At 48.1% G+C, this 26,800-nt stretch overlaps 1 protein-coding gene across 1 annotated transcript in view; it reads right to left on the minus strand.

Moving 5' to 3' along the window:
* DOCK2 (dedicator of cytokinesis 2) overlaps window positions 1–26,800 on the minus strand; it is a 1,017,649-nt gene that overhangs the window by 99,536 nt on the left and 891,313 nt on the right. The window contains exons 47-48 of the mRNA XM_073573729.1: window positions 15,951–16,088; window positions 5,801–5,928 (exon numbers count right to left, since the gene is read on the minus strand). Coding sequence (XP_073429830.1) covers window positions 5,801–5,928; window positions 15,951–16,088 — 266 coding nt within the window. The remainder of the gene's footprint in view (window positions 1–5,800; window positions 5,929–15,950; window positions 16,089–26,800) is intronic.

Raw genomic sequence — 26,800 nt, forward strand, 5'->3', positions numbered from 1 at the left:
CAGTGTGGAATGGAGAATAAATGCGTGCCGGCCCTTACTGTGATCTTTGGGAGGCAGAATGAAAAAAATCAACAGCAGGTGAAGAATTGGTTTTATTTATTTTTAACACCATTCCTCGTGTGGTATAAGTGATTTGGCGACTTTATTCTTCTGGTCAGTGCGATTACAGTGATACCAGATTTATATAGTTTTTTTTTTTGGCTGCTGTCACATTAAAAGACGCTTTTTATTGCAAAAACTAGTTTTTACTAGTTTACTTTTTCCACAGATGGAGCTGTATGGCGGCTTGTTTTTTAAGGGACAAGATGACATTTTCAGCTGTACTATTTTTATTTGCATTCATCTTTTTGATCGTGTTTTATTGCACTTTTTGTTCGGCAGTATGATAAAGCATTGCTTTTTGCTCTTTTTTTACGGTGTTCACTGAAGGGGTTGACTAGTAGGACAGTTTTATAGAGTGGGTCGTTACGAATGTGGCAATGCTAAATATGTGTACTTTTATTGTTTATTTTTTTATTTACATAAATAAATGTATTTATTGGAAAAAATATTTGTTTTTTTTTTGTTCTTTATTTGATGATATTTACAACTTTTTAACAATAATTTTTTAACTTTTTTACATTATCCCAGGATGGGACATTACTGTATAGTATCAGATCACTTATTTCATGCTCTGAAATGCTTCTGCACTGCAGAGCATCACATCAGCATCTGCCAGGCAGGGAAGGAGGTCAGGTCCTACTCTGAGCAGGCACTGACATGCCACCTTCCCTGAAGGACCCCGCTGTCATCTTGCGGCCGGGGGTGTCCATGGAGACCATCAGGACAACATGATCGCATCACGCTGTCCTGATGGAAGCGCACAGGGAGCCCTTTCCTTGCATGATGCTCCTCTATGTCGCTGTCACTACTGACAGCGGCATCAGCAGGGTTAATTGCCCGTGTTCGTTGCTAGCACAAATCGTAGGCATTGCTGCGGGGTGTCAGCTCTCAAATAGAGCTGACACCTGCACCCATTCGCCGCAGCACTCACCGTGAGGCCGCGCGATTGTGGCGCCATACATAAACTGCTGTTTGCAGGAATGCAGCTCCTGAAGAGCACTATATCTACGGCGCATGTTGTGAAGAGGTTAAAGTGTAAGGAAGAAGACTGGGCTGTGAGTGCCGGCTTTTTGGGACTAGAACTGTTGAGGTTGCCTTCCCTGTTTCCTATATAGGGAACCGGACAGGCCCCATGACCTAGGAAGAGGGGGCATGCTTAGTCAGAGAACCCAGCCAAAAGCTGAGGTAGAAAGAGTGCGAAGCTGCAGAGAGACCCCCGCCATCAGGGTGTGAGCAGCAGGGCAGGCAGCGTGTGCTGCACCCGAACCGCCGGCACTGCAACGGACTGCAGTAGATGGACCCAGTGGGCTAGAGACAGTTTTGGTGCAGCAGTCGGCATGCAGCAGGCTGAGAGGAGTGATCCATCCCCAGAGCACCAGTACTTTGCAGGCCTGTGTCTGTAAACCCCCGTCGCCAATCACGGGGACTTGAGAGAGAGAGTTGCAGGTTGCCCGGTGTCTACCAGAGAGCAAGGTGCCATACATTCTGTGTCCATGAGTACAGCGCATGTGCCACATAAGGGAAACCGGGTAAAGGGCAGACACTTGCACCCTGATTTGCCAGTTGATACTTGCCAGTCTACGTTGGACCTGGACAGCGCTGCGACCTTGATTGACTCGGCTGCATCAACTTATGGACTAGGGGCTCAGTGGGAGGTACCGGAGACCGACTGCTGATGCCAGAAGACAGATCCTCATTGCCTACAGGACCTTCCTGGATAAGCACCGCACCAGCCGCTGTTGGCACTATTGACTTCCCAGCAGATGTCACAGTCAGAGGAACTTCTGACACATTAAGTGTTTCACAAGAACTACCTGATTCATTGTTCCTGAACTCTGCATATCCTTTCCAAATTGAACCATTTATTCCCTCATTTAACTGTTTACCTCCCCGCGTGGATTATTTCCCTGTTAAAGTAAAGTTATTAACTTTTTCTTTGAACCGTGCATTCTGCCATTTAACTGTTTATTACCCCTTTAAACCATTTACCTTCCTGCATGGAGAATCCCCCTGTTAAAGTAAAGTTGCTAACTCTTGCTCTGCCTTCTGTGTCACTGCATCCCACAACCTGCTCACACTTGGCGTAGATGGCAGGAAGCAGTCCACAGGCGTGGAAGTGACAGACCAAATGACTGTGGGTGCCACAAGGGTCAGTATACCGCTGGGGGCAATGTTGAGCAACCTCCCAAAGTTCACAGGGAGCAACACTTTGCTATGGTATTGTACTAAGGGGGTCAAGGGTATGTTGAGGATACACCCCATGACCCACGCAATGCAGGCAGAGATTGCCATGATGGCCCTGGATAGAGAAGCACAGTGCTCTGTCATGTTCCGGCCCCCGTATGAGTGAGACACCTTTACCAAGGTGTTACAAATCCTAGAGGAAATGCACGGGGACACCACAGACATTGGAGAATTACACAAGCGCTTGTTTAGCCGTGTCCAAAGGGAGGGGGATTCTGTGACCCAATACATGAACACGCTGCAGGAGATCCACGCTACGATTGCCAAGTTGGATGATGTAGGCATAGGACCCCCTGAGAGACAAGCTAGTAGCATGCTTTAGACATGCGCTGCTTAAACAGGTCCTGCGAGAGCGCTTGCAAATTAATCCGTGTATCTCCTTTCTGTAAATTGAGGCAGAAGCACAAGCACATGAGCAGGAGAGGAGGGTGACAGTCCCGACAGGGAAGGTCCAGAGCAGGGAGTTATCCATTTTGCTGGCAACTGAACCAAGTTTGGTGAGAGAACTCTGGAAGGAAATAAAGGACATGCGAGAGAAATGGTCCGACTTAAGGAAGAAACCTTCAGTACCCCTGGACCCCTCTGAGAGCAGAACTGATCCCAAACCTCGCCAGGAAACAAGACAACCTCACGCAGAAAGGCGGAAAATCTGTTTCACTTGTGGAGACACTGGACATTATGCTCGAGGATGTGCACTCCGAGGAAGATCCCTCCACCGCTGCCCAGAGGCTGAGCAGCCAGGAAGGAGAGAAAGAAGTCCCACAAGTTTGGGTTCCCTGAGTCCTCTCATTTGGGCCAAAATAGGCTAGTTTCACACTAGCGTTTATGAGCGCAGCGACGGCCTGCACACGGCTGCCGCTAAGCCCCGCCCCCTGCCGCGCCTCCGCCGGTAGCTCCGCCCACCGGCGCATGACGCTGCATGCGCCCTGCGTCCCCTATCTTTATCACTGGGGGCGCAGGCCGTGCGCAGTATGCGTTTGGCGGCGCATGCGTCCTTTTGACGGTGCGCCGACCTGCGCCAAACGCAACCTGCTGCAGTTTGGCTGCGTCGGCGCACCGTCAAAAAGGCGCATGCGCCGCCAAACGCATACTGCGCACGGCCTGCGCCCCCTGTGATAAAGATAGGGGACGCAGGGCGCATGCAGCGTCATGCGCCGGTGGGCGGAGCTACCGGCGGGGGCGGGGCTTAGCGGCGGCCGTGCGCAGGCCGTCGCTGCGCTCATAAATGCTAGTGTGAAACTAGCCATAGACCGTCGGGCCGTCCGCTGTTTAGTTGATGCCGGCTCTCAAGTAACCACTATGCCCGAGACTTAGTTGCCCATCCCAGTCGGAAATGATTGGCCGCCGTCAATTTGATCACTGGGCCCCATTCAGGCCGCATCGCCTCGAAGAAATGATGTCCACTACTGAATACCATTTTTTTAGTCTAATATGGTCCACATTGTTATGCTTGTTTATCTAGTAACATTTCTTTACAGGGACAATATAAAGTTCCAAATTCCCTACATCAACATAAAAACAGTTGTGGCGCCCCTGAGGCTCAGTCGCCACAGAGGTACTGCACCTCCTCCTGAGGTGTGGTGCCCCACCATCCAGGTAAGGTGGGAAGCTCCTGACCACACTCCAACACCAGCACCCCACACCACAAAGTAGTGTAGCAACGCACCTTCGGCGGCTCCCTGCTTGGAGTATAGCAAAGCAGCCATTGGTGGCTCCCAGCTTGGAACACGAAACGTGCTGGGAGGTGGGTGGAGCTTAGTTTACATTAAAAGAGCGGGAAGAGTTTAGGATTCAGTGAGTCATTCAGTCAGTCGTTCAGTCAGTGATTCAGTTGGTCACTGGGAGTGAGTGAGGATGCAAAAGGACAGAGAGTGAGACAGAGAAGATCCCCGGGGAGAGGGATGGATGAAGGAAGTGCTGCAGCAGGCCACAGTGACCTGGGTCTGCTGGCACAAGAAAGAGACATAGAAAGGAAACCTGATTTTTCCATAGAAAGAAAGGGTTAGTACGGAACATGAGAAGTAAAAGAGAACAGAGGACGTGGGTTAGAGGAGAACCTTTCCTAGAAGTTCTAAGCGCAAGAGCGGGGCCCGGTCCCCAAGGTTGTATGGATACTAAAGATCCTGCAGCAATGAAAAAAAAGGAGAAAAGAGACACAGGATAACAAGCACACAACAGCAGAATATCCATGTGAAAAAAGGCTTTTATTTGACATACAATAGCCAGGAAGGTCCAAGTGTACAACAAAAACAATTAAAAACCACAAATAGAACAAAAGTGGGCAGGTGAAGAAGTCATGCAGTATACAGAAAGAGAAATAATTATATCATTACATATTTCAAGTATGCATTCACAACAATGCCTTCTATCACCATATAATATGCATAGAATGTTTAGTATAAAGATATGGACAAATTGCAACAGTAAAATCTGATCAACCTACTAGTCACTTGAATAATGAGGAAAATACACAAATAGTGAGATATGGTAGGTATAGGAACAATCCAAATGATTACCGTGCAAGCCCATAGATGAGGGAAGGCAATTGCTGGATCACATGAAAATCACCCAAGTATACTCACACTGCCCACAATGCCCAATGCGTGTCGCTGCTTGCCTGCAGCTTCGTCAGGGGAAGCCCTGCAGCAGACACCGGAGGAATAGAAGTTAACAATACTTTATTCCCACATCAGACTTGGTGGCACAACAGCAACATAGGTGAGCCGGGACTAGGAAGCAAGGAGTCCCCGAAGTAGGCTACAGATGTCTGCCGTACAAGGAGAGTTCATAAGAACATTGGACAGGAGCAACTCCAGTGTAACTCAGTTATGGGAGTACTTAATTTATAGGCGCTATAAGATGAGACGTTCAAAAAGGCACATGTTGGTGGAGTGTTGGAAAGGAGTATTCTACCTGGCCTGGAAGTTGACGGAGCCCCTGACCCGGAGGACACGGCACGGAGGCAGGCACCTGTTTGCACAACAGACTGTGAGTAAAGCTTTGGAACTACATGCCCTGGTGTCCTCCACTTATTCCTGCGCCAACACACCCGGCAGTGCTACATCTTGGTGCCTGACACTGCCTCACCTACGCCTCCCCTTTGCCTCCACATCTACCCTGCCCTGGGACTACAGCTTCACCTGTGAGGAGCTATAACATCTTTGCTGCACCATACCATCAGTCCCAGAGGATCTGCATGCAGCGTCGGCTTAACACCTCCCTTGCCGAACACCACAGGTGGCGTCACGAACTACTCATCTAATCAACTACATTCCACCATTCAAATCTCCCTATTATTTGGGCGCCCAGGGCCACGGACCGGGTCACCGCTGCTGTGACACCTTTCCCCCTGAATGACCGGCCCGGGACCGAGTACCCCACAGCCCTGGAAGGGCGACCCACAGTAGAGGATATAAACTTTCTAAAGTGTTAGGGTGCGAATAATTTATCTTACCTTTCTGCTGTAGATTTAATGGGAGTGTTGTAATCAGATGCCATTGAAGACATAGATATAATAGACATCTGTCGATAGGACCGGATCATAGATCTTGGCCTTCCCACTCTTCTATCATCAAAGTTGGGCTGCAAGAGAAGTAAATTAAAAGAAAAAAGTATGCTACATCTGCTTAATTGGATTTTTCAATTTTACCAAATGGTGAGAAAATAATAAAAACAAGAATGATCATTCTGACAATATCAAAGTTTTTTTTCAGTATAAAAAAGGTTATAAATGTCATTACTAGAGTTGAGCGACTTTTGGTTTTTTAGGGTCGCGTTTCGTTTTGTGAAACCCGACTTTTCCAAAAGTCGGGTCGAGCAAGATCGGCCGATTATAGGGAAAAGTCGGGGTCGTCCCGAAACACGAAACCCAATGTAAGTCAATGGGGAATAAAAGTCGGCAGTGAGAGGAGGACAGGAAACACACCAACAGTGCCCATTTGAATGCCAAAAGCATCAATTCTTCTTACTTAAGCTTGTCAACCTTAATTAACTTCATAATACAAGTTACGCACTGAAAAATGGGGATTATTTGGCTAAAGTTGTGGGGGGGTAGGGCAGGCTCCAGGTTTTCATGTGCCCTGGGCGAAAGAGCGCCCCTTTAACACATACCACAACTCATCATGCTCCGATACGGCAGAGAAACAGCGGTATAGTACAATGAAAAATACTTCACTTTTTACATCTCATGACGAGGCCCATCTATTTCTCCATACAGAATCATTGGTCCCATATAATGTTTGAAACAGTATATGATGAGCTCCACATAATGCTACAGTATATGTTGGTCCCCATGGATGAAGCTCCACTGTCTTATGGGCCCAAATAATGCTCCAAACATAATGGGCCCCATTTCTAATGCTCTAGTGTATAATGGGCCCTGTAAATGCTGCTCCAGTGTCTGATGTCCACCTTTGGAATGTTCCAGTGTATGGTGGGCACCATCTATCATTCTCCAGAGTATAGTGCTCCCCAAAAATTGCTGTCCCAACATTGAAAACAATGAAATAAGTCTCCTCGCTAGGGAATCCCTGTACTTGTCTGGACAGGTGCTGTAGCTTGCTTAACAGCTCGCCAGCCGTTCTCACGCCCAGTATGGATTGCACGTGATTGCACAAAGGTTAGAAAGGGTACCGTATCCCCGGATAACATGTATGAATAGCGTACACATTCAAAATATATGTCTGTACATCAGGAGGCAGGCTCAGACGGTGTTAGGCCCAGTATAGATTGCACGTGATTGCACAAAGGTTAGAAAGGGTACCGTATCCCCGGATAACATGTATGGATAGCGTACACATTCAAAATATATGTCTGTACATCAGGAGGCAGGCTCAGACGGTGTCAGGCACAGTATGGATTTGACGGCCCAGATTACACAGCGGAGGAGCAGGGAGAGGTAAAGATTGCAAATGCTGGGGCCCTGCCCAAGCAAGGGGGGCCCACTCGTGGGCGTCGGTACTGGCACTGGGCCCCTCATAGTACGGCGGTGTGTCTGACGGCGGGTGTGCACCACCACCGTCAGAGACACTTGATTGCACTATGAGGGACCCTGTGCCAGTGCCCGTAACCAAGAGTCGGCCTACCCACCTGTCCAGGGCAACGGCACTCGCACGGTGTCGTGCGCTAGGTGGTAACCCCGGCCATGGGGGGGGGGGCAGCACAGTTAGGGAATTTTAGAAAGTGGCATATGTTGATGTTGGACATTCAGCTGATGCAAAAGGCGAAATAGGTGAAGTCCCAGGAAGAGGTGGACCAAAGCAAGCCATTTTTCTGTCACCCTATGTGTCATCAGGGGAAGGTGGGACAAAATCCTTGGAAACCCATGCATGGTTCATTTTAATGAAGGTTAGATCATCCACATTTTGGGTTGACAGACGGGTCCTTTTTTCTGTCAGGATTGATCCAGCTGCACTGAAGACTCTTTCCGATAGCACACTTGCAGCTGGGCAAGCGAGCTCCTGTAAGGCATATTGGGCCAATTCAGGCCAGGTGTCCAGTTTAGCGGCCCAATAGTCAAAGGGGAATGACCTGTGTGGGAGAACATCGATATGGGAGGAAAAGTAGTTTGTAACCATAGTTGACAACTGCTGTCTCCTGTCACTTTCCATCGATGCAGTATTACCAGTTGTGTGAGCGGTATTTGAAAAATCAGTCCACAACATTGTCATGAAACCCCTGTCTCCAACGCCACTTCTGCTGTGTGCACCACGAACACCTCTGCCAAGCTGCCCCAGGCCCGTACGGCTCGTGTGAGAACCATCACCGCTGCTGTGTGCTGGGAATGCCTCAAGCAACCGATTTACCAGAGTTGCTTGTTTATTAGCCAATATTAGGTCAAGGTTCTCCTGTGGCATGATGTTTTGTAATTTGCCTTTATAGCGTGGATCCAGGATGCTGGCCAACCAGTAGTCGTCATCGTTAATCATTTTGGCAATGCGTGGGTTCCTTTTTAGGATCTGCAAGGCATAATCTGACATGTGGGCCAATGTTCCCGGTGTCAATGATGCACTGCGAGTGCTGGTTGGAGGAGCACTTTCTGGCAAATCCACATCCCTCCAGTCACGCACAAACCCTGTACCAGACCTTGCCACGCCAACATTTTCACTTGCCCCACGAGATGCATCCTCCTCCCCTAAGTAATCATCCCCATCATCCTCCTCCTCCTCTTCTTCCTCCACCTCGTCCAGGAGAGGTCCCTGAGCAGACAATGGCTCTATGTCATCAAGGATTCCCTCCTCCTCTTCCTCCTCATCAACATTGGCTGCAGACGCCTGCTCCTTAAGGTGCGTCAAAGTTTGCATGAGCAGACGCATAAGTGGGATGCTCATGCTTAGGATGGCGTCGTCTGCGCTTACCAGCCGTGTGCATTCCTCAAAACACTGAAGGACTTTACAGAGGTCTTTCAGCTTCGACCACTGCACACCTGTCAACTCCATGTCTGCTCTCAAAGTGCCTGTCCGTGTATCCTCCCACAAATGCATTATGGCCTGCCTCTGCTCGCACAACCGCTCCACCATGTGCAGGGTGGAGTTCCACCTTGTTGCAATGTCGATAATGAGGCGGTGGTTGGGAAGGTGGAGCAATCGCTGCAGCTTCTGCATACGAACGGAGTGTACAGGCGACCGGCGGATGTGCGCGCACAGTCTTCGCACCTTCTGGAGCAGGGCTGTTAACTCCGGATAATTTTTGAGGAAGCACTGCACCACCAGGTTCAAGGTGTGAGCCAAGCAAGGTATATGGCTGAGTTTTGAAAGGGCTATGGCTGCCACAAAATTACGGCCGTTATCACTAACTACCTTGCCTGCCTCAAGATGTACACTGCCCAGCCATGACTCAGTTTGTCGCTTCAAGTACTCGGCCAGCACCTCGGCGGTGTGTCTGTTGCCCAAACACATCATCTGCAACACAGCCTGCTGACGCTTTCCACTAGCTGCTCGATAGGGGGACACATCGTGTGCAACAGTGGCAGCTGCAGATGGAGTGCTCGTACGACTGCGCTCTGTGGACGAGCTTTCGCTTCTGGAGAAGGAGGAGGAGGAGGGTCGAACGCCTACAGCCAACTGTTTCCTATACCGTGGGCTAGGCAGCACTGTCTCACCACCGCTGTCCCCTGTGGACCCTGCATCCACCACATTAACCCAGTGTGCAGTGATGGACACGTAACGGCCCTGGCCATGCCGACTGGACCATGCATCAGTTCTGAGGTGCACCTTTCCGCTCACTGACTGCTTGAGTGCATGGACAATGCGGTCTTTCACATGATGGTGGAGGGCTGGGATGGCTTTGCGAGAGAAGAAGTGGCGACTGGGTAGGTCATAGCATGGTACTGCATAGGCCATGAGTTCGCGGAAAGCTGTGCTTTCCACCAACCGAAAGGGCATCATCTCAAACGAGATTAGTTTGGCAATGTGGGCGTTCAAACCCAGTGTACGCGGATGAGAGACTGAGTACTTTCTTGACCTACTCATAGTGTCTGGGAGGGTGAGCTGGACTTGAGAGCTGCATATGGTGGAAGTAGCGGTGGACAGGGCGGACTGAGAGAGGGTTGATGATGGTGATGGAGTTGGTGTTCTTTCTGATGGCCTAGAATCAGTCTTTCGTTGATATAACAGTGGGATTCCCTGACTGCTGTGGCCTTGCAACGACACCTCAACATTTGCTGCTGTGCTAACCGGTGGGCTTACAGTGGGGGAAACAATGTAGCGTTGCTGACTACCTTCGTTGTGATCAGTTGCACATGTGGCACTTGAGGTTTGGTGTTGTGTCCACGCTTGCAAGTGCATGCTGGTTAAATGTCTAAGCATGCAACTGGTATTCAAATTTTTCCCTCAGCTAAAGGTCTTTGCACACTCCTTACAGATAACCTTGGCCTGATCATGAGGATTTTGTTCAAAAAAGTGCCACACTGCACTCTTCCTACTTTGGCAGACATTTTGCGGCCTAGCACGCTGTGATCTTTTGACCCTCTGGACAAGCTGTCCAGCAACTCTTTTGATGTTTGGAACCTGTCTTTGGTGTGCTCCGGGCCTGCCAGATAACAGCTGTTGCGATGTCGATGTCTGCTGTGGATGCTCCTCATCTGAGCTATTGGAAGCAGCACCCTCTTCCCCCAATGGATGCCAATCTGGGTCAACAACTGGGTCATCCATCACCTCCTCTTCTATGTCATGTGCACCTTCCTCTGTGTCACCGTGTATGGTGGTATAGTGTGCGGGAAGGGGCACCTGAGTCTCATCAGGGTCAGAATCTGGCTCTGTACACTGCGAGGACAATGTAGTGCTCTGAGTGAATGTACCAGCAGAATCATCCATCAGCGGCTGTGCATCAGTGCACTCCATGTCAGATTCATCTTGGCCTGGGTAATTCACCATTTGACTTGATAATCCAGGCATGGTATGTGAAAACAGCTCCATGGAGTAATCAGTAGTATGGCCTGCGTCATCCTTCAATCTTGGTTGGGGTGAAGGACACAAGGAAAGGTGTGGTTCATGAACATGAGCCTCCAATGACGACTCAGTGCTTTTACTTTTTACAACTGAAGAAGAGGAGGCGATAGAGCTGGAGGCTGAGTCAGCAATGTAAGACAAAACTTTTTCCTGATGCTCTGGCTTTACAAGCGGTTTGCCAACTCCTAGAAAACTAAGCGTTCGAGGCCTTATGTAGCCAGACGATGACGCAGGCTCAACACCTCCTGCATTCGGTCCTATTTTGCTCTTGCCACTACCATCAGATCCACCACCAACACCATCATTACCAGCTGCCAACCCCCGCCCAATTCCACGGCCTCTTCCACCAGCCTTCCTCATTTTTGGTAGAAATGTAGACAAAATCCAACAAACTATATAGTAATGTAAAACAAGGTACAAGGTGTCTATAGGACAGGGGAGATTTAGAATTTCTGCACACAGTTGTGGACAGTGGACACTTTTGGATTGTGTGAGGCCCACTGATATCTGAGCGCTATGTCACAGGCTCGAGGGCACAGCTGTGACAAAAGTGACGAGAGGATAAGGGAGATTTTGAATTTCTGCACACACTTGTGGACACTGGACACTTTTGGATTGGGTGAGGCCCAATGAATATCTGAGCGCTGTGTGACAGGCTCGATGGCACAGTTGTGACAAAAGTGACGAGAGGATAAGGGAGATTTTGAATTTCTGCCGACACTTGTGGACACTGGACACTTTTGGATTGTATGAGGCCCACTGATATCTGAGCGCTATGTGACAGGCTCGATGGCACAGCTGTGACAAAAGTGACGAGAGGATAAGGGAGATTTTGAATTTCTGCAGACACTTGTGGACACTGGACACTTTTGGATTGTGTGAGGCCCACTGATATCTGAGCGCTATGTCACAGGCTCGATGGCACAGCTGTGACAAAAGTGACGAGAGGATAAGGGAGATTTTGAATTTCTGCAGACACTTGTGGACACTGGACACTTTTGGATTGTGTGAGGCCCACTGATATCTGAGCGCTATGTGACAGGCTCGATGGCACAGCTGTGACAAAAGTGACTAGAGGATAAGGGAGATTGGATTGCTTTTAAAAAAGCAGTTTGCAGAGCAGTGGGTAAACAGCAATGCCAGCCTGTCAGGAAGCCTTAAAAGGCAGCCCAACAACCAACACCACTGATACACCACTATATAGCCTCCCCTTGCACTGCACACACAGTGACTGGTGTGTTGTACAGGCCAAATCGCTAGCAGCAGAAGCAGTTTTTTTTTCTTCTCAGCAGGACAAAAAAAAAAATTGGGATTGCTTTTAAAAAAGCTGTTTGCGGAGCAGTGGGTAAACAGCAATGCAGGAATGTCAGGAAGCCTTAGAAGGCAGCCCAACAACCAACACCACTGATACACCACTATATAGCCTCCCCTTGCACTGCATACACAGTGACTGGTGTGTTGTGCAGGCCAAATCGCTAGCAGCAGAAGCAGTTTTTTTGTCTTCTTCCCTGCCTAACGCTCTCCCTACAGAATCAGCAGCAACCTCTCCCTATACTGAGATCGGCAGTAGTAAGATGGCGGTCGGCGTGCACGCCCTTTTATACCCCCTGTGACGCCCACCAAAGCAAGCCAATCACTTGCATGCCCTTCTGAAAGATGGTGGTGACCCCTGCCTATGTCATCACGTTGCCCACAGTGTCCGTGGATCCTGATTGGCTGAAAAAGAGCGCAAAACAAACTTTTGAAACGCGACTTTGGCGCGTAAGTCGCCGACCTCGTGGCCGACCTCATCCTAGGGTCGGGTTTCGTTTCATGAAACCCGACTTTGCCAAAAGTCGGTGACTTTTGAAATTTTTCGACCCGTTTCGCTCAACTCTAGTCATTACTATAAAGAGTACATGATAAAAGTTGAATCACTTGGTGAGAGTAAAAAGATGCATTGAGGATCACCAAGAAGATTGTACAGATAAGACTCTGCTAAACATTAGAAAAAAGAGGACCCACAGTTAAGGTACTGTCACACTTAGCGATGTACCAGCGATCCCGACCAGCGATATGACGCGGTCAGGATCGCTGGTACTTCGCTAAGTGGTCGCTAGTGAGCTGCCACACAGGCAGATCTCACCAGCGACATCGCTGGGGATGGGGGTCGCTACTTACCTGTCACACCAGGCGATCCTGCGTCCTCCCGCCCGGCTCCACGCGTCGCTCGTCGTCACAGCAGGAAGCGCCGCAGGAAGCTGACGACGAGAAACAGTCCTGAACGTTCTCGCGCGATCAGCGATAACCAGCTGGGGAGCGGGTCGTTGGTATGTATCAGACACAGCGATATCGCTAGCAATATCACTATAACGTCACAAGTTATAACGATATCGCTTAGTGTGACAGTACCTTTAGACACAAGCAGCTACACAAGTCTGCACATTAGCCTCTTTAGTTTAACAGATATGTTAGGAACATAATTTTGCACTGTAGGGATACAATTTTGTATCAGTCTGTACTGATAAATGCAAATAAATAAACTAAAATCTTACCAGTGGCATGTAAAAGTTTGGGCACCTCTTGTCAAAATTACTGCTATTTTGAACAGTTAAGCAAGTTGAAGATGAAATGATCTCTAAAAGGGCTAAAGTTAAAGATGACACATTTATTTTGTATTTTAGGGAGAGAAAAAAATATATAGTCATTTTTTTCATTTTAAAAATTACAAAAAGGAAAATGGGTCCATGCAAAAGTTTGGGCACCATTGGAGATTTGTGTACTCAGATAACTTTGACCAAGGTTTCTGACCTTCATTAGCCTGTTAGGGTTATGGCTTGTTCACTATCATCATTAGGAAAGGCCAGATGATGCAAATTTCCCAGATTTTTAAAAACCTAGCCTCCTCTAACCTTGTGCCAAAATACAGCAGCCATGGGTTCTTCTAAGCAGCTGCCTAGCACTCTGAAAATGGCACCGTTATACCATTCTGATATACCAAGATTGGTTTAAAATCACACTGACCCACTTGGGGTGGGGAGTTAATCCTAATTAATTGAAGCACACCCCTGCTATATGTCAGGAGTCACCATTCTATAAACACAACTTTCTTTTATAAAATTTTTAAAAGCACATATTATATCTGATGAAAGCAATTGTGTGCTGTAACGCGTTGTTTTGTTCCTATTAAAGTGTCCAAATAAATTTGTTACTGAGCAAATCATCTCAACCACTAAACTATCCTTGTCCTCCGGAAGAACCAAAAAAAGATTTTTTTTTATCATTGTATTCACATGCAATCCTTGGATCAAGGCTGGCATAGTTCCTGCAATTGTACTGCATACCGGAAGATAAGAAGGAGTGGATCCATCATACGGACCAATTGAACGTACATACAAGACATCCAAAGGGTGCAACAATATGTATCTTCTTGTGGTGAATATACACCTACACATAGACTCTACGCCCCTTGTCTCCCTTTTTATATCTCTTTCCGATATCCTTAACAAATTCCTGATGCAAACATAACACCATCTGTAAAAAGATTAAGTTGACAAGAGGATGGTTTCTACAAATGGATAATAATCCTAAACACAAGTCAAAATCTACAATAGACAACCTCAAAAGGCACAAGCTGAAGGTTTTATAATGGCCCTCACAGTCCCCTAATCTGAACATCATTGAGAATCTATGTGTAAATCTCAAAATAGCTGTGGATGCAAGACAACTCTGGAATCTCACATTACTGAAAGAATTTTCCAAGGCAGAATGGATGAAAATCCCTCAAACAAGTCTTGGCTGGCTACAAAAAGTGTTTACAAGCTGTGATACTTGCAAAGGTGATGACACTAGGCTTTAACCATGAAGAGTGCCCAAACTTTTGCACTGGACAATTTTGTAATTTTTAAAATGTAAAAGATGAAGATACACTGTATTTTGCGGCTTATAAGATGCACCCCACATTTTGAAGAGAAAAATAGGAAAATGGTGAAATGGAGCTTCTTATAATCTGTGCATGTTATTGCTTACCATGTGTGGCATCTGAAATGGGTGGGGGTCCCAGGAGGCAGGTGTGGGGCGATGCTGCTGACCCCAGACTGAGAGGAAGGGATATTCGGAGGTGTAATGTTGCAGGTGTTTGGGGCACAGGGGCTCAGATGACATTTTGTTAAAGCCTGGAGCCCTGGCACTTCCATGGTTTACATTGTGGTGGACTCTGGGAAAACGGCCGCTGGTGGTGGCGCATACGCAGATGGAGATCTCGGCACCGAGATCTCGTCTCCCGAAATCTCAGCACCAAGATCTGCATCTGTGCATTCGCTTACTACTAGGAATCAATCAAAAATGACAAGTCTAAAGAGAAGCTGTCAGGACATTAACTATCACAAAACCAATGACAGTGCTGGTGTGATGTATGTATGTGTAATACCAGAAAGTGCACACATTTTCTGCAACATTTCCTGCCTAGCGCCAATGGACTTGATTTGATAACTTTCACTAGCGGCTCTGAACAGACTTCAATCTTGTCCATTGAGGTGATGCAACACAGGGAATATATTATGCTGTAACTGGTCAGTATACAGTGAAGAAAATAATTAGTTGATCCCTTGCTCTTTGGTCTTGCCCATATTGTAGAGGTTAGAGTCTGACTGATTAATTGAGTCTGTGCACAGGAGTCTTTTATAAAGGTGACTATGTAAGACAGCTGTCTATAATGCAGGTAGCGAGTTGATTAGGAGCATCTAACTGGTTTGTGGGAGCCAGAACTCTTAATGGTTGGTAGGGGATCAAATACTTATTTCTCACTGCAAGATGCAAATTAATGTATATAATTTATACAGTACAATGTGATTTTCTGGATTTTATTTTTGATATTCTGTCTCTCAATGTCAAAATTGACCTACCCTAAAAATTCTAGACTGTTCATGTCTTTGTCAGTGGGAAAACTTACATAATCAGCAAGGGATCAAATACTTATTTCCCCCACTGTAGATTGTTTCAGGTTTCTTTTGAAAGAAAAAAGCATGTAAGATCCAAAATGTATGGATATCTTTTAGCACAGGACCCACACCCCCCTCCGTTTAAAATACAGAAAGCAGAAATTCCATTGAGGGAAATGTGTAAAACACAATAATTATTTGCAAATTTATTGCAGAAGAATTAGAAATGAAATCTTACCAATTCCCTCACGCCATATTGCTTTTCAACCTTCATTTTTAAATTCCTAAAACATTCCTCCATTCGATCATGGAATGGGCGAAGGTCTTCAGTGACTCTTTTTTCATGAATTTGTATTCCAGCACCAAGAAGAGGAGTCTATCATAATAACAAATGTGTTATATGCAGCAATATCCGAGACATTCACATTAAAGATAAGGTACAAATCCACAACCAATCTCAGAAAAATAATTTGTGTAGTTCTAAGGCTAGTTTCACACTAGCGTTACCGGGCACAGCACAGGGCTGCCGCTAAGCTCCTCCCCCGGCCGCGCCCCCTCCGGTCAGCTCCTCCTCCAATCGCATGATGCTGCATGCGATCAGCATACCCTATACTTAGCGTTGAGTAAGCTGGTCGTGCGCCTGTTCACTTTTGCCTGTGCATCTGCCCTTTTTGCGCTGCGCCGAGCGCGCAAAAATGCAACACAGTGCTTTTGGCGCATGTCGGCGCAGCGCAAAAAGGGCGGATGCACAGGCAAAAGTGTACCAGCACACGACCAGCATACCCAACGCTCAATATAGGGTATGCTGATCGCATGCAGCATCAAGCGATCGGAGGAGGAGCTGACCCGAGGGGGCGCAGCCTGGGGAAGAGCTTAGCGGCGGCCCTGCGCTGGGCCCGGTAACGCTAGTGTGAAACTAGCCTAACATGACTTTTTACATACACACTTTTATTACATATCACCACAACAAGGAAATTCATCTTCTATCTGAGGCAATGAGCATAAACATGCAAAGCGTTCTCTACTACATTGTAATAAGTATGTTTCATTTAAAGGATAGGACAAAATGACTACAAATCAATCTATTGATATAATTGCCTTGTAATGTTTTCATTTCCTGTTCTGTCCAGATGTCACCGAATCCCAGAAGTTCACCGACTGCCATATTGGGACATCCAAGTGATGAGTGTCTCAATATGGAAACTGCTGCTGGTACCAAACTATTGCGCAGTACCACCAGTGGGACACCGTTGCGCCACACACACACACTCTATACGCCGTACGCACCACACACACTCTCACATACACACATTCACACTCTCACTCACACGCTCACATATCCACACACTCACTCACTCATCCTCTTGCGCGGTACCACCATTGGAACACCATCGCACTGTGCCTGCGCAAATTCCACGCAGGCGCAGTGAATCATTCAGCTGATCCCGTCGACAGATGCGCGACTTGTCTACAGGCAGAGGAAGTCGGTCACAATAAAGGGATTTTCCTCGAACGAAAGTTCATTTTAAAAATTGTCTGTGTCTGACCATGTACGGAGCATACCACATCTTCTGGGAAGGGAAGGAAGCAAAAGACAATACTGACATTACAGTAGGGGATCACAGAGGATTCATTTTGTGAGGTAAAATATTTCACTGACTGTTTTTAAACAATATTTTACCTCACAAAATGTATCCTCTGCAATCTCCTGCTGTAATGTCTGTATTGTCTTTTGCTTCCTCCCCTGCCCAGGAGCTGTGGTATGTTCTGTACACAGTCAGACACATTGGTGAGAGAGACAGAGTACAGGAGGGAGACAGTTCAAACTGGACAGCACATGAGAGGAGAACACAGCACAGGAAGGAGAGAGACAGCAGACAAGGGGGATAGCACATGGGATCACTGAAAATTGCACCCCAGAACCTAATAAATATCCCACTAAAATATGATCACTGACTGTAGTGGATAGAAAATAAAATTAAACTTAATATTTAATAAATTATTAAAAATAATAATTCTTAATCCACCGTGCTTGTGTGCAGTTTGTCCGATAAGACCCCTCATTTATAGGGAGTCACAAAGGACACTAATATTTTAATTAACACTGTATTTTTATATATATAGAAATCTTCAGAAAATAGGGAAACATTAAAATACCATTTCTCAAGGGAAATATTAAATCATTACATCACTATACCGTTGTGCCGATAACTTAACACCGCATCATTATTATTCACTGGAAAGCCTATTAGTTAACAGGTTGTGAATGGACTAAAGTGCTTAAATTATTGCACATTGTCCCAGCAGAAATATATTCCTCCCTCGTATAGTGTTATTTCATTGACTACACAAAGGCTCCAATGCCAATCAGATATAGTGAGGTGAAAAGAAATGATTAGCCTTTTCTCAATCAAATCATTCGTGTCACTTCTCATATGCACATACAGTATTATCCCTTCATTTGAATGGGAATATCAATGTTAGTCTTTCTCATATGAGGGGTCTTATCGGACAGACTGCACACAAGCACGGTGGATAGCACATGGGGCAGACAGGTCAAAGAAGAGAGCACAGACGGGAGAAGTTAGCACATGGGGAAAGAGAGAGTGGATAGGTGGGTGAGCACTTGGGGGGAGAGATTCTCAATGCTGCAAAACCTGCCCCCATCATAAGTGAATAGTGCTGGCAGAGTGCCGGCTGGCCACATCTGCTCAAACATTTGTTCAAAAGAGCTGCCACCTAGAGGATGCGTGATGTCATTGAGAATACAGGCTCTCTGCAGGAAAAAAAAGGAGTGCCTCTTGTCCAACGTGTTTCTGTCATAACAATCGCTTTCAATAGAAACTCGATGGAAAAGAGACACTCCTTTTTTTTTCCGACAGAGAGCCTGTATTTTTAGTGACGGCATGCATCCTCTAGGCGGTAGCTCTTTTGAACAGGTCACTGTAAACAATGTTTCTGTTTGTTTTCACTTTCACCCCAATAATCCTTCACTTTCTGCTAATTCCCCTAATCCCTACTCCTAGTAAGGAACTGTTCATCTCTTCTTCAATCCTCCCCATCCACCTCACCTCCGCCTCAAAACTGTTCCTTAACATACAATCCTCTGTCTCCAAACACAGACAGCCCCCTCATGCCCTCTCCTGCTCCCACCTGGTAACACTTTCTCTGCTCCTTCTCACTGCTGGTGATATCTCTCCAAATCCTGGTCCTCCTCACCACATTCCCACAGTCATTTCTACCTCCCATCCACGCTCTATCACAACCTTCCGTAACCTCTCCAACCTTATACCCATTCACCCAGCCCCCGCTTCCCCAGTCCCACTAACAGGAGCTCTGTGGAACGCTCGCTCTGTCTGCAACAAGCTTTCCTACATCCATGATCTTTTTGTTACTACCAAACTCTCCTTCCTCGCCATCACCGAAACCTGGCTCACCCCTTCTGACACAGCCTCTCCTGCTGCACTTTCGTATGGCGGCTTCCACCTTTCTCACACCCCCCGCCCCAGCAGCAAACATGGTGGAGGAGTTGGTTTTCTCCTGTCAGATACCTGCTCCTTCACCCCAATCCCACTGCCACCCTCTGTTACCCTCCCTTCCTTTGAGGTGCACTCTGTGCGCATCTACTCCCATTCCAACCTCCAACTGGCTGTCATCTACCGCCCCCCAGGGCCAGCCACCACCTTCTTTGACCACTTCACCACCTGGTTACTTCATTTCCTTTCCGCGGACATCCCTACTATCATCATGGGCGACTTCAACATCCCCATTGACACTTCCCTCTCAGCTGCCACTAAACTTCTATCTCTCACTTCCTCCTTCGGCCTCACTCAATGGTCTTCTACAGCCACCCACAAAGATGGCCACACACTGGACCTCATCTTCACCCGCCTCTGCTCCCTATCTAACCTCTCTAACTCACCTCTTCCTCTCTCTGACCACAACCTGCTCACATTCTCCTCCCTCTTCACTCCATGTCTACAATCCCCACCCCACAAACTTTCACACCCTCGCAGGAATCTTAAACACCTTGACCTACACTCATTCTCCGAATCCCTCCTCCCTCTTACAGATATAAGTTCCTTACACAATGCGGATGACGCTGCCGCTCTATATAACACCACAATAGCTGTAGCTTTGGAATCCGCTGCCCCACTTACACATACCAAAACTCGCAAAATCAACAGACAGCCCTGGCACACCAGCCTGACCAAAGAGCTGAGGCGAGCTTCCAGGGCTGCTGAGCGCAGATGGAAAAGATCCCACTCCAACGAGCATTTCATCGCATTCAAACAGTCCCTCACTACTTTCAAGACCACACTCGCCACAGCTAAACAAACCTACTTCTCATCTCTCATATCCTCCCTGTCTCACAACCCTAAACAGTTATTCAACACCTTCAATTCTCTCCTCCGCCCCCCAGCACCTCCTCCCTCCCCACTCATCTCAGCTGAAGACTTTGCCTCATTTTTCAAGCAGAAAATTGATAACATCAGGGACAGTTTTGGTCAACAACCCCCAGAGCCCTTCCTCCCGACTTCCCAGCCCTCCACCTTCAAAACCAACTTCTCCACCATTACAGAAGATCGACTCTCCACTCTACTCTCAAGATCACATCTCACCACCTGTGCACTCGACCCGATCCCATCCCACTTCATCCCAAACCTCACCACAGTCTTCATCCCAACCCTAACCCATCTCTTCAACCTATCACTAACAACTGGTGTTTTCCCCTCAAGCTTTAAACATGCCTCCATCACACCTATCCTCAAAAAGCCCTCTCTTGACCCATCCTCTGTATCTAGCTATCGCCCTATATCACTTCTCCCATACGCCTCCAAGCTACTGGAACAACACGTCTACCTTGAACTGTCCTCCCATCTCTCTTCTTGCTCCCTCTTCGACCGCTTACAATCTGGCTTCCGGTCACACCACTCCACTGAAACTGCCCTTACTAAGGTCACCAATGACCTCTTAACTGCCAAGAGCAAGCGACACTACTCTGTCCTCCTCCTCCTGGACCTGTCGGCTGCCTTTGACACAGTGGACCATTCCCTATTATTACAGACCCTCTCATCCCTCGGCATCACAGACTTGGCCCTCTCCTGGATCTCATCATACCTAACAGACCGGACATTCAGCGTCTCCCACTCACACACCACCTCCTCACCTCGCCCCCTATCTGTCGGAGTCCCACAAGGTTCAGTCCTAGGGCCCCTGCTGTTCTCTATTTACACCTTTGGCCTGGGACAGCTCATAGAATCTCATGGCTTTCAGTATCATCTTTATGCTGATGACACACAGATCTACATCTCTGGACCAGATATCACCTCCCTACTAACCAGAATCCCTCAATGTCTGTCCACTATTTCATCCTTCTTCTCCACTAGATATCTGAAACTCAACATGGACAAAACAGAATTCATCATCTTTCCCCCATCTCACGTGACCCCCCCTACGAACCTATCAATTACAGTAAATGACTGCCCACTCTCCCCAGTCCCACAAGCTCGCTGCCTCGGAGTAATCCTTGATGCTGATCTCTCCTTCAAACCACATATTCAAACCCTTTCCACTTCCTGCCGACTTCAACTCAAAAATATTTCACGCATCCGTTCATTCCTCACCCAAGAATCTGCAAAAACCCTAGTCCATGCCCTCATCATCTCTCGCCTTGACTACTGCAACCTCATGCTCTGCGGCCTCCCCTCAAACACTCTCGCACCCCTCCAATCTATTCTAAACTCTGCTGCCCGACTAATCCACCTGTCCCCCCGCTATTCCCCAGCTTCTCCCCTCTGTCAATCCCTTCACTGGCTCCCAATTGCCCAGAGACTCCATTACAAAATCCTAACCATGACATACAAAGCCATCCACAACTTGTCTCCTCCATACATCTGTGACCTCGTCTCCCGGTACTTTCCTGCACGCAACCTCCGATCCTCACAAGATCTCCTTCTCTACTCCCCTCTTATCTCCTCTTCCCACAATCGCATACAAGATTTCTCTCGCGCATCACCCCTACTCTGGAACTCTCTACCACAACATATCAGACTCTCACCTACCATCGAAACCTTCAAAAAGAGCCTGAAGACCCACCTCTTCCGACAAGCCTATAACCTGCAGTAACCACCGATCGACCAAACCGCTGCACGACCAGCTCTACCCTCGCCTACTGTATTATCACCCATCCCTTGAAGATTGTGAGCCCTCGCGGGCAGGGTCCTCTCTCCTCCTGTACCAGTTATGACTTGTATTGTTTAAGATTATTGTACTTGTTTTTATGTATACCCCCCTCACATGTAAAGCGCCATGGAATAAATGGCGCTATAACAATAAATAATAATAATAATAATAATAATAACAGGTGTTTGAGCAGATGTGGCCAGCCGGCACTCTGCCAGCGCTGTTCACTTTCAAGTCCGGTATGGGTCCAGTATTTAGAAATCCCACATCTTTCATCCAGCAAACAGATTGATAGGATCATACACTCTATAAAGGCAGGTAAGAGTGAATTTTACACTCAGTTGCTTTTAGCACATACCATATCATATCTATTTTATCAACATAGCTTAGTACACACCACGGCAAAAGATGTGTTTGGCCATGTAGGTTTAATCAAACAGGTGGCAGTGCTAGTGCACATTTAACATTTTGCTTTTTGCATAAAACATCAACACTCCAATATTGCCAATGTTCTGGATTCTTCACTATCCCTATGTGAAGGACCAGGCCCCAAAATGTCTTAATTTCCTCTGCATCTAGAGGGGTCCAGTTAGAAAATGAAATATTGATGTTTTGGTCCAAAAATTGCTGGATGTATAAATTTGTCTCGGCCGCCATGAAGTTTAAAAAAATCCACAGAGACTTCGTAAAAGTCTATTTCAGTGGGGCCGATGGTGTCAAATTGGATTCCCGATTGTGCCACAAAATCAGGAATCTGTGGCTCATAACCTTCAGGGGTCAGTAACGGTGGGCGCTGGTTAATTTTCTGTCCTGGGGCATCTGCATTGCTGTTCGTTATCTTTTGAGGAAGAGGAGGAGGATGAAAAATAAAGGAAGGTGACATCCTCTCGATCACTATCAGTGTCAGAGTCAATGAAAGAACATGCCTCCTCCGCTGAATACCATACTTAAGACGAGCGAGATGATCATTTTTCACGTATGTGGTGTTTGTGTGTATACCAAATTTTATTCAGGTGTGTGTGTGAGTGTTTTATGAATAAAAAAAGTTTACACCAGAGAAAAAAAGAATCTACAAAGAAAAACATAAAATAAAAATAAAAAGAAATAAAAAATTTGGTAAAATTAAAAACAAACTTACTAAACGGATGTCAGTAAAAAAAATACTGTATGCCCGCAACTATCTAACCCTGACTAAGTTCAGTAAAAAATACTGTGTAGTCACTGATTACTATAATATATTTTTATTGTCTGTAATCTAATCCTATCAACTAATCTAAACAAATGTTCATTCTTTTTCACAAAAAAACAAAACAACCAGAGGTTGATCAGTGATGTTTCGCTAATCAGTGCTAGATGGCTGTAGGATGCATGCACAGATGTGATTCTTTTTTTCACACTAACACTAAATCTTACTATATTCAGTAAAAAAATACTGTAGTAGACATCAATTACTACAGTATATTTTTACTGTCTCAAGTCTAGTCCTATCAACTAATTTAAATTACTAGATGGTGGCCTGATTCTAACGCATCGGGTATTCTAGAATATGTATGCAGTTTCTTTATGAAGATTTAATAATAATGCAATAATGCACCCCCCAATCTTGGTATGCATGGTCCTCTCACCCTCCATCCTGATATGCATGCTACCCCTCACCCCCCAATCCTGGTATGCATGGTCCTCTCACCCCCCCTTTGCTGGTATGCATGGTCTCGTCACCCCCCCTTTCCTGGTATTCATGGTCCCCCTCACCCCCCTTTCCTGGTATGCATGGTCACCCTCACCCCCCTTTCCTGGAATGCATGGTCCCCCTCACCCCCCTTATCCTTGTATGCATGGTCCTCTAACCCCTCTTTCCTGGTATGCATGGTCCTCTCACCCCCATTTCCTGGTATGCATGGTCGCCCTCAGCCCCTCTATTTCCTGGTATGCATAGTCCCCCTCACCCCCCTATCCTGGTATGCATGGTCCTCTCCCCCCCTATCCTGGTATGCATGGTCCCCCTCAACCCCCTTTCCTAGTATGCATGGTCCAGTCACCCCCTTTGCTGGTATGCATGGTCCCCTCACCCCCCTTTCATGGTATGCATGGTCCTCTCACCCCCCTTTCGTGGTATGCATGGTCCTCTCACCCCCCTTTCGTGGTATGCATGGTATCCCTCACCCCCTTTTCCTGGTATGCATGGTCCTGTCACTCCCCTTTGCTGGTATGCATGGTCCCCTCACCTCCCTTTCGTGGTATGCATGGTCCCCTCACCCCCCTTTTGTGATATGCATGGTACCCCTCACCCCCCTTTCCTGGTATGCATGGTCCCGCCACCCCCTCTTTGCTGGTATGCATGGTCCCACCACCCCCTCTTTTGCTGGTATGCATGGTCCCCTCATCCCCTTTCGTGGTATGCATGGTACCGCTCACCCCCCTCTCGTGGTATGCATGGTCCCCTCACCCCCCTTTCCTGGTATGCATGGTCCCGCCACCCCCTCTTTGCTGGTATGCATGGTCCCGCCACCCCCTCTTTGCTGGTATGCATGGTCCCCTCACCCCCTTTCGTGGTATGCATGGTACCGCTCACCCTTGTTTTGTGGTATGCATGGTCCCCTCACCCCCCTTTCGTGGTATGCATGGTCCCCTCACTCCCCTTTTGTGGTATGCATGGTCCCCTCGCCCCCTTTCATGGTATGCATGGTCCTCTCACTTCCCTTTCCTGGTATGCATAGTACCCCTCACCCCCCTTTCCTGGTATGCATGGTACCGTCACCCCTGTTTGCTGGTCCCTTCACCCCCCCTTTCGTGGTATGCATGGTCCCCTCACCCCCCTTTCATGGTATGCATGGTACCCCTCACCCCCCTTTCCTGGTATGCATGGTCCCGTCACCCCCCTTTGCTGGTATGCATGGTCCCCTCACCCCCCTTTCGTGGTATGCATGGTCCCCTCACCCCCCTTTTGTGATATGCATGGTACCCCTCACCCCCCTTTCCTGGTATGCATGGTCCCGCCACCCCCTCTTTGCTGGTATGCATGGTCCCGTCACCCCCCATTGCTGGTATGCATGGTCCCCTCACCCCCCTTTCATGGTATGCATGGTACCCCTCACCCCCCTTTCATGGTATGCATGGTCCCCTCACTCCCCTTTTGTAGTATGCATGGTCCCCTCACCCCCCTTTCGTGGTATGCATGGTCCCCTCACCCCCCTTTTGTGATATGCATGGTACCCCTCACCCCCCTTTCCTGGTATGCATGGTCCTGCCACCCCCTCTTTGCTGGTATGCATGGTCCCCTCACCCCCTTTCGTGATATGCATGGTACCGCTCAACCTTGTTTTGTGGTATGCATGGTCCCCTCACCCCCCTTTTGTGGTATGCATGGTCCCCTCACTCCCCTTTTGTGGTATGCATGGTCCCCTCACCCCCCTTTCGTGGCATGCATGGTCCCCTCACCCCCCTTTCCTGGTATGCATGGTCCCGCCACCCCCTCTTTGCTGGTATGCATGGTCCCGCCCCCCCCCTTTCCTGGTATTCATGGTCCCCCTCACCCCCTTTTCCTGGTATGCATGGTCACCCTCACCCCCCTTTCCTGGAATGCATGGTCCCCCTCACCCCACTTATCCTTGTATGCATGGTCCTCTAACCCCTCTTTCCTGGTATGCATGGTCCTCTCACCCCCATTTCCTGGTATGCATGGTCGCCCTCACCCCCTCTATTTCCTGGTATGCATAGTCCCCCTCACCCCCCTATCCTGGTATGCATGGTCCTCTCCCCCCCTATCCTGGTATGCATGGTCCCCCTCAACCCCCTTTCCTAGTATGCATGGTCCAGTCACCCCCTTTGCTGGTATGCATGGTCCCCTCACCCCCCTTTCATGGTATGCATGGTCCTCTCACCCCCCTTTCGTGGTATGCATGGTCCTCTCACCCCCCTTTCGTGGTATGCATGGTATCCCTCACCCCCTTTTCCTGGTATGCATGGTCCTGTCACTCCCCTTTGCTGGTATGCATAGTCTCCCCTCACCTCCCTTTCGTGGTATGCATGGTCCCCTCACCCCCCTTTTGTGATATGCATGGTACCCCTCACCCCCCTTTCCTGGTATGCATGGTCCAGCCACCCCCTCTTTGCTGGTATGCATGGTCCCGCCACCCCCTCTTTGCTGGTATGCATGGTCCCCTCACCCCCTTTCATGGTATGCATGGTACCACTCATCCTTGTTTTGTGGTATGCATGGTCCCCTCACTCCCCTTTTGTGGTATGCATGGTACCCCTCACCCCCCTTTCATGGTATGCATGGTCCCCTCACTCCCCTTTTGTAGTATGCATGGTCCCGTCAGCCCCCTTTGCTGGTATGCATGGTCCCCTCACCCCCCTTTCATGGTATGCATGGTACCCCTCACCCCCCTTTCATGGTATGCATGGTCCCCTCACTCCCCTTTTGTAGTATGCATGGTCCACTCACCCCCTTTCATGGTATGCATGGTCCCCTCACCCCCATTTCGTGGTATGCATGGTACCCCTCACCCCCATTTCGTGGTATGCATGGTACCCCTCACCCCCCTTTAGTGGTATGCATGGTACCCCTCACCCCCCTTTCGTGGTATGCATGGTACCCCTCACCCCCCTTTCGTGGTATGCATGGTACCCCTCACCCCCCTTTCGTGGTATGCATGGTAACCCTCACCCCCTTTTCGTGGTATGCATGTTCCCCTCACCCCCCTTCCGTGGTATGCATGGTCCCCTCACTCCCCTTTTGTGGTATGCATGGTCCCCTCACCCCCCTTTTGTGGTATGCATGGTCCCTTCACCCCCCTTTCGTGGTATGCATGGTACCCCTCACCCCCCTTTCGTGGTATGCATGGCACCCCTCACCCCCTTTTCCTGATATGAATGGTCCCCCTCACCCCTAGGAAACTG

Source organism: Dendrobates tinctorius, unplaced genomic scaffold (assembly GCF_039654945.1).
Source record: "Dendrobates tinctorius isolate UK_male_01 unplaced genomic scaffold, ASM3965494v1 ptg000036l, whole genome shotgun sequence".
In the NCBI taxonomy this organism is placed as follows: domain Eukaryota; kingdom Metazoa; phylum Chordata; class Amphibia; order Anura; family Dendrobatidae; genus Dendrobates; species Dendrobates tinctorius.